Source organism: Merops nubicus, unplaced genomic scaffold (genome assembly GCF_000691845.1).
Source record: "Merops nubicus isolate BGI_N331 unplaced genomic scaffold, ASM69184v1 scaffold18275, whole genome shotgun sequence".
NCBI lineage: Eukaryota > Metazoa > Chordata > Aves > Coraciiformes > Meropidae > Merops > Merops nubicus.
The window spans coordinates 117026-125688 of NW_008607843.1; the positions used below are offsets into that span (position 1 = coordinate 117026).

The 8663-nt window shown below is 45.3% G+C and overlaps 1 protein-coding gene across 1 annotated transcript in view; it reads left to right on the forward strand.

The window, feature by feature from the left end:
• Positions 1-6018, forward strand: part of SRGAP1 (SLIT-ROBO Rho GTPase activating protein 1) — a 69264-nt gene extending 63246 nt beyond the window's left edge. The window contains exons 18-21 of the mRNA XM_008940094.1: positions 1622-1802; positions 2375-2509; positions 2636-2981; positions 4777-6018. Of these exons, the coding sequence (XP_008938342.1) occupies positions 1622-1802; positions 2375-2509; positions 2636-2981; positions 4777-5154 (1040 nt within the window). The 3' untranslated portion in view covers positions 5155-6018. The remainder of the gene's footprint in view (positions 1-1621; positions 1803-2374; positions 2510-2635; positions 2982-4776) is intronic.
• The last annotated feature ends 2645 nt before the right edge of the window (positions 6019-8663 follow it).

An 8663-nucleotide genomic window follows, 5' to 3' on the forward strand; every position in this document is an offset into this window, starting at 1 on the left:
TTTTCAGGAATTAATACTGTTACTGCTAGATTCTTATTTGTGTTTCTATAATCAAAGTCATTTTGGCCGGGCGACATTACTTTTGCATTTGCCACAGTGAATCCCCCATACCAGTTTTTGCCATCTCTGGAAAGTTTCTGAGTTTTTAACTGCTGAACGCCCCGCAGTTTGGCACTCTTAGTGTGACTGCCAAAGCAGCAAATCACAAAGCAGCCTTCTGCAGGCTAAGCAAGATATTGAAAAGAATGGTCTGCAAACTATGACCTCAATTAAGGTGCTATCATTATGTTTTCTTGCTGCAGGATGAAGTTAATATTAAAAAGACATTCCTGTGCAAAATGTTGTCATAAAGGGACAGTGGCTTTCATTACCAGCCTGGTTCTTTGGGGAATTACAACCTCAGTGTTTTTAATTTGCACCGGACAGAAAGTTGCTATGATAGTCATTAGCCCAGATTTTAATTTCCATCTAAATATTGCTTTAATTATGTAAAGGAATTTGTCATCTTGAGGACTCTGAGTAATTGGAATCAACAAAGTTTGTGATTTCTAAACCTATATTTTGCAGGTTTTTCATTATGTGTTGGGACTGCGATGAAAAATTTTCATCTGTTTGAACTCAGGTGCTTTTGGTTCTGTGCAGAAGAAGCTAGAGGTTGTTAAAGTCACAGCTGTTTCACTGTTGTCCAGGAACAGCTCTGAAGATACTTTCAGGCAGACATTCAGCAGGGGCCCTTCACTGACATCAGTAGGTTTCCAGCCCAAGAGTAGGTTGCAGGGTGGAGTCCATTACCAGTGTAAGGCTGAATTTACCAGCACGCTGACAGAAGATTAGCCAGGACTGCTGTAACCCATGTTTGACATTGAAAATACCAGCCTGCCCTGCAGAAACCAGGGGCACTGGGGATGCTGGAGCAGGCAGAGCTGCCTTAGGCAACTTCAGGCCACGCAGGGACTGCCCTTGTGAAGGAGTTGTCCTTAGGGAGTCTGGAGTCGTCTCCCTCACTCAGAAAGTGTGTTAAGGAAGGAGGTGAAAGCACTAAGTGATGTGGAAAACACTAGATTTTCACTAGGTCCGTGCATTCACCACGGGACAGACAGAAGTGTCATAGCCCAGTGTCAGAGGCAGAGTGTCCCCACTCAGCACAGGGAAATCTTGTCTTCCCTCCTTTGCCACTGCAGATGTTAAAGGCACTCCCGTTTACTTTTCCTTCATCACAGTGGTTCCTCGGGCCTCTGCTTATTCATCTGAGTTTGTTCGTCTTGTTTTCGGAGGTCTGCATTGCCTGGCCTCCATCCCGCTGCCCAGCCATGAAGGAACCTTTGCAGTGGGAGGCAGAGACACCTCTCATGTTGTAGCGTTTGAACATGCTGTTATGTTTTCTGCAGCTTGCGAAGCAACCCAGATGTTTCACACTTGAGGAACAGATTGATTATGTTTCTTTGTAAGGAACAGATTATAAGTACTGCCTGGATTCTGCCTTAGCTCAGCTGATCTCTGTGAGCTCTGTTCAAGAAGAATGAGAAGTGATAAAATGCAATAAATGGGGTTTATGGAACCAAACTTGAGCAGATAAGCCAGGCTGAAGTCTGATACCTGTTCTTCTTCCCTCCCTACCCAGAGTGCGAGCCCATTGAAGCAATAGCCAAGTTTGACTACGTTGGAAGGTCTGCACGAGAACTGTCTTTCAAGAAAGGAGCTTCTCTTCTGCTCTATCACCGAGCATCTGAAGACTGGTGGGAAGGAAGACACAATGGAATCGATGGCCTTGTCCCTCACCAGTACATAGTGGTGCAGGATATGTAAGCAGCATCTGGTGTGACAAGGCTCTTGGTGGGATGTGCAAACGTGCTGAAACAATTAACAAAGTGATTTCCAGTTGGGATAGTGGTTTAAAGGCTCAGATAGATTAAAAAATTGCCTTATATACAGGATACATCTGTCTACTGCCTTGAATTGACAGCTCTTAATCAAAAGCTACTACTAGTCTAAGCTACTTTGTTTATGTATATGCTCCCAGTACATTAAGAGACAGATGCTTCTGCACTTATTTTGACTATCACTTTGTAGCAATTGCTGACATTTAACTTCAGAGTAGCAAGGGCTGGTGAAATGTAACCCTAAACTCTTGTTTTACAGTATTAAGCATGTGCTTTGCCAAGGTTGGCACAGTTTTTCTTTACAGAAGGGTTACATTTGAAATGTAAAGAGCTCAGTAAACAGAAGGACTATAAGCAATTTTTGGAGATGCAGAGGGGCTGCAATGCGTTATAACATCCTTGCCCTTAAGGGGATTAAAACCTGGGAGTGCCCAGGTGCTCTGTGTCACACTGAACTCACTGACTTCTGATCTCACTGTGTATGTTCTGTTCAGGGATGACACTTTCTCAGACACGCTGAGCCAAAAAGCAGACAGTGAGGCCAGCAGCGGACCCATAACTGAGGACAAGTCATCATCAAAGGACATGAACTCTCCCACTGACCGTCACTCTGACGGGTACTTAGGAAGGTAAGCTTAAGTGTAACATATTGCCAGTAGTACTGCTTACAGCTCAGGTAATGCAGCAGTTACTTCTCCACGTTCTTACGGTGGGTCACTACAGCTTGTCCTATAACCACTTCTTCACTGGTGCAGGCAAAGAAAGAGGTCAGAGCCTCCACCTCCTCTAAGACGCCCCGGCAGGAGCAGTGATGGTCACTGCCCGGTTCACCCACCTCACCCTCTCTCCAACTCATCCTTGGAGCTAGGTTCCCCCAACCTGGCCACTCACTGCAGTCCCAGAGCCCTCCTTCAAAATCGCAACCTCAACGCCGACAGCCCTGAACGGCGCCGCAGACCTGGACATGGCAGCCTCACTAACATCAGTAGGCACGATTCCCTAAAGAAGATTGATAGCCCTCCAATTAGAAGATCTACATCATCTGGTCAGTACACAGGTTTCAATGACCATAAGCCACTGGATCCAGAGTCAATAGCTCAGGTTGGTGTCTTTTTTCTTTATGTCACTCTCTGGTTTTCCAAGGAGCAGGTCTCAGTGGCTGGCACAGCACAGAGCACGATCCCTGGCAGGAGCGCGTGCGCGGGAGAACATCCTGCTCAGCTTTCTAAACAGAGTGTGTATGAAGGAAGATGCATTAAGGGATCCTGGATAGAAGAAGCACAAGGGGGAATAGACATTGCAGAAGCAATAAAAAGAAATTATTTCCCGTTATACTGTAATGAAATTGCATCTGCCACACAGAACACTTGGATAGTGTATGATTCCAACAGCTCAGTAAATAGCTGTGCTCTGATGAAGGCTAGCCTGTTCTAACTGGCATGCAATTAGTGTTCAATTATTTGTCAGTATTATGACATGCAGGAAAGTGCTCTGACTGGCTAATAGCGACCATTGCCATTCAAAGCACAGATTTACACTCCAGGGTCTCGTGGATTTCACAGTTTTCAGATAGTTCATATATAGTTCATATTGTATATTGATTTGATGCTTGTAGCTGTGCCTAAGGACATAATGTGTAAGACATGCACCTGCCTAAATCGTGGGCCATCTTTACCCCTGCGTGAACACTCACCAGTCTCATTCCTGGCAGCGAAGAGGTGAGAAGGATGGAGTAGGGAGCACCCTGGTCATCAAATTGGTCTGTTGTACAGAGCTGGTAACAGCTCTTGAGCAAATAGATACTGCTGTCTTCACAGCTTATGTTTTGTCTAGGTAGTATAACCTGATTACTTGGGGCACCCTGAGGGTACAGTGTGATTGCAGGAGTATTTTACAATAATGCTGGCACTGGTGTTTTAAAATTTAATGTACTGCTAATGCTTGCTTTGAGACTGTGCTTCCAACAAGGAATAGAAGGCACTGTCATGCTTGGGTCATGAAACTGAACACATATTAGAGTTAAAAAGTGTAAATGCTGTTACTGTTTTATTTTACTCTTATTTATTTACTTTCCCGGAACCACATACAGTACTGTTTGGCTTAAGCTTTGGGGTTTTTTTAAGCTTAGACTAGTGATCATTCAGCAGTGAGAGAACCCAAACATTGATTAAACTACGTGAAAGTCGCTGTGAGCAAGCAGAGCACACCAGATATTTTAACCTTAGCTGCATCTCAGTACCACTCAAAATTCATAAGCTAGTGTCTTGGTGCATTCTTTTAGCATTTGTGCTAGCAATCCTGATGAAAAAAAATATTTCTTAAGTAAGCTCACCAAACAGTTTCTGCTTAAGATTTAATTCAGAGAAACAAGAGGAGAGAAGAGCTGATAGACACACAAGCTTTAGTTCCTTACAAAGCCAGATTTTATAATCCATGTGAAGGAATACAGATTCTGAACACCCAAGGCACTAGATGAGGGGAGCACTTAGCTGAGACTTAGCAAATGGGCTAAAATCTTTAGAGCTGTCAGTACGCAAGAGATGACAGAAATCTTCACAGCTAGAAAAACTGCTAAGCAAACATCCATTGCCCTGTCAGTCACTTAATATCCAACCAAAACCAGTAGCTTGCTGGTTTTGGTTGGATTTTTTTTTTCTGATTCTCTCATGTAAACAGGTTAATTATTTGTAATGTCCAGCCACAGCTGTCATCTTGTCAATCATAGTGTGTTTCATAGAAATCTGACAGAAATGGGTTTTAGTGCTACGAATGTCGTTAAAAGAGAGGATGACTGGCAAATTAATTCACAGGCCTTTCACCCCCTCCCGTTGCTCCTCCGGTGCCTGGTGTTCAGTAGCAGTTGGAATGACGTGCTGCTCTCTCTGCTCTGACCCAGGACATTGAGGAGACCATGACCACGGCCCTGAACGAGCTCCGTGAGCTGGAGCGGCAGAGCTCGGCGAAGCACGCCCCCGATGTCGTGCTGGACACCCTGGAGCAAATGAAGAACACCCCCACTCCTGCCACCTCCACGGAGTCCCTCAGCCCTCTCCACAGCGTCGTGCTAAGGAGCTCTGACCCCCAGATCCGCCGTAGCACTAGTTCTTCCAGTGACACCATGAGTACTTTCAAGCCCATGGTGGCCCCTAGAATGGGTGTGCAGCTGAAACCTCCTGCTCTTAGGCCAAAACCTATTGTTCTTCCAAAAACAAATCCTAGCATAGGGCCTTCCCCGCCTTCCCAGGGTCCAGCTGACAAATCTTGCACAATGTAGGCAGCTCAGCCACCCACAGTGCCTGGCTGGGGTGTGCTAGGGAAAGGGGTGGATTAACGATAGATGTCAGGGCTCCATAACATCATTTGTTCATGTTTGTAACTGGAGAGGCTTTGTTTTTCAGTGTTTTTGAATGTATTGTCTGAAACTAGCTACATCAACATGGGCATTTGTATTTTGTATGGTTTCAATTAAAAGAAAAACTGGACAATTGTGCATCGTTTTAAAAAAACAAACATAGACTTACTTGAAAACTTGATGCTGCACCGTTTGTAATAAAAACAGCACAGATCACAAACAGCTTGCCACGTTGTACCATACTTCACAGTCTTACTGTAGCTGTATCATAACAGATCCTGCACAAAACTAAGGGGCGGGGGGGTCAGGGGAGGTGGGACCTCCCATTTCTGGGTCACCAAACCAAATCTCAAGCAGGTTAGTAAGAGCTGAAATCTAGCATGTGAGGATTAAGTGTCTGTGTGGAATGTCTAGGTCATCTCAGGCCACATTTCTTTTTTAAGACACACCAAAAAAAAAAAAAAACACCAAACCCTCACAACTCTCATCATTGGCACCAAGTTTTAGCTTTCTTGTCGGCAGTCTCACTAGAGGCAAGTGCTGGATGGGTCTGGAGATCACATTGCTCTCACTGATGAAAAGCAGCATTCCGGGTCACAGCTAAAGCACATCTCCAGGATCATATCTAGAAATTTTGCATTCCTTTTGCTGCCCTCTGTAGTAGTGTACATTTTCCCGTGAAGCTAGACCTTCATTCCCTGGTATCCCATTTTTCACAAAAGCTAACTTCATTTGAAGCTGATAGTTGAGCGAGCCAGGCCCTGGGCAGTACGTGAATCTGTTGGTCCATTAGGCAGGCTGATGGGCGACTAAAAGGATCAACTACACAGTAGTTCAGCAAAGTATCCCATTGACTTTATTGCTCGGTGTCCAATTAAAGACATGATTGGAGCTGTGACAGTCGGGGTTCTGAGCTGACCTGGCTCCGCCGGGCGCCTTGAGCGGCGCAGACGCCCTGCCCACGTCCTCGGCCGCGCTGGCGGCAGCCAGACAGGGACTCGGGAGGCACAACCTCCCGCCAGAGATGCAGGGGTCACTTACAGGACAGACAGCTGAGTTTCTACTGCCTAGATGCCAGCTGACTATAAAGTTTTCCATAACCACTTTGCCCCTCTTCCCCTTCTTCTGAAGGACAGAAGTCAGTACCTTTCTTATGTCTGTGTGAGTGATGACTGTCAACTTTGCTTAGCGCTCTGTTGGTGAACCTTGTTAGGCGTGAGTTAAATGTACAGCTGGTTTGCACAACGCTGCAGTTAAGCCATAGTATTATTTCCGTGAATATATTTTCCAACGTCCAATCCATAAAATGTTTCAGTGAAGAAGATGGGGTAAAAAAAAATCCGTTGTGGTTCACCTGCTGGAGTACAACTAGCTTTAAGTAAGTTCTGCCTTTCCACATACTCTTGGAAAGCTTGAAGTTGTACCACTCGCTATACGTAATTGGTTCTGGGAGAATAGTGATGAAATTTAACAGGCATAATTAAGGTGGCAGGAGCAATTTCCTGTCGTTACTTAGGAGCAGCTTATTCCTGCTCCGGTTTACACCCCGTAGGTAGGTAATGCAAAGGCCCAGGTGTGAAACGTACCCCGGCAACTGCCTCCAAGAGCCAAACTGCTCCGGGTATTTGCAAGCCCATCTCAGTCCAGCCACAGACTTCAGGCACATCTGGGTTAGATGCAAAAAATCCACCACAGCAGCCTGAGCAGCGTCCATCAGTGAGCCCCTGGCCCTCTTCACAGTTCTGACGAGTCCTAGCGCCAGGGCAAGCACCTAGGCCAGGCCAGCCCCAGCTGCAGCCCAGCACCGGTCTGTAGGGTCTGTTCACTTGGTCAGGACCAGAAGATCTTTTCAGGTAGTTCCCCAATTGACTAGAATCAGCGGAATGAACTGGAATTTCAGCTTTCATTTACCTGCCGTTTTAGTCTAGTGTTTTTAAATTAACCCACCTGGCATAATTGAAATGGATACCTGTATCTTTAAATTGCATAGGGAATTTTGTATGTTTAAATAACTGTACTGGACTCCATAACGCTTATATTAGAAAATGTTTAGCAAAAGAAAATATTAGAAACAGTGCATTTAGTGAATGCATCCACTTAGTGCATTCACACAGTTAAATGTGTAGTTTGATGGTTATTATAGATACTTAAAAGTATAGTAAGTGGATATGTAACAGGAAAGACTGCTACAACTACAGACGTACTAAAGGGTAACTCCTGCACACCTAATCCTATCAGTATTGTCCTTTACTGTCAAGTTTGATAAATTGCAGTACTGGTAGCTTCCTGCTTGTTGACTGTTACCTAATTGTGTCAATGTACATCTGTAGTATGTACATGTGAAAGTGCCTTTAAATTTTAGAGGAGCTTTAGCCTTGCTCTTGTACTGTTGCATTTCCATTGAATCCTTCCCTGTTCGTGTATGGCTGCATTCCCGTTGCATTCCTTCCACTCTCGAAGAACAAAGAAAAACATGGAAATTTCACGGTTCTGGAAGAGAAATGTACTGTTAATCTGTTGTGACAATGCACTTTTATGTATAGTACTGTACATTTTTGGCATGTACCATTACAAGCTTCAGTATACGTTCAGGTTTGTTCCTCATAGTGTATCTTTATAATAAAGAAGATAGTTCTGTCTCTGTGTGTAGTTCTGCTGGGTAAACCACCATATCTTCTTGGATTGCCAATCTACCCACTGCATAAAGGAAGGACAGTCAGCATTCCCCAGCCACCCACACCCCACCCTGCATCAGGTCCCATCACTGTCTTGGCCTAAAGAAGTATTTATTCACGGACAGGCTCCCACCTAACTTAAGGAGCACCATCCCCGTAAGGTCACCCAAGTCCCTCTGTACCCAAAGATTCCCAGCAAAGACCCACCAGCCTCGCACAGTTCTTCCTGAGCATCCATCAAGGACAGCCAACCCCACTTCCACTGGCTGCAGAAGCCCCCTGCCACCCCCTCAGCCAGCACCCCACCACCACCCTTCTGCTCCCTGCAGAAAAAAATGAGGTGAAAAAAACGTTCCAGCCTTTGCATTTTAAAAACATGGTCCCATCGTGGAAAGAAAAAAAAGTCTGCCTGGGGTCATTTCTTGCAGCAGCAGAAGGGCTGCCGTCATGCTGGGTGGGGAGGAGTGACACAGGTAAAGGTTATCTGCAGTGACCTTATGTCTGAGTGATGGTGACAACAAAATCACAGAATCATAGAATCACCGTGGTTGGAAAGGACCTTTAGGATCATCAAGTCCAACCTTCCAACGTCTCCCTAACCATGGCCTCAAGTGCTCCATCTACTTGTTTTTTGAACACCTCCAGAGATGACGACTCCAACTGGAACCTCCCCTGGTGCAACTTGAGGCCATTTCCTCTTGTCCTATCATCAGTAATTTGGGAGAAGTCACACCTCCACAGCTGGCTCCAGGAGCA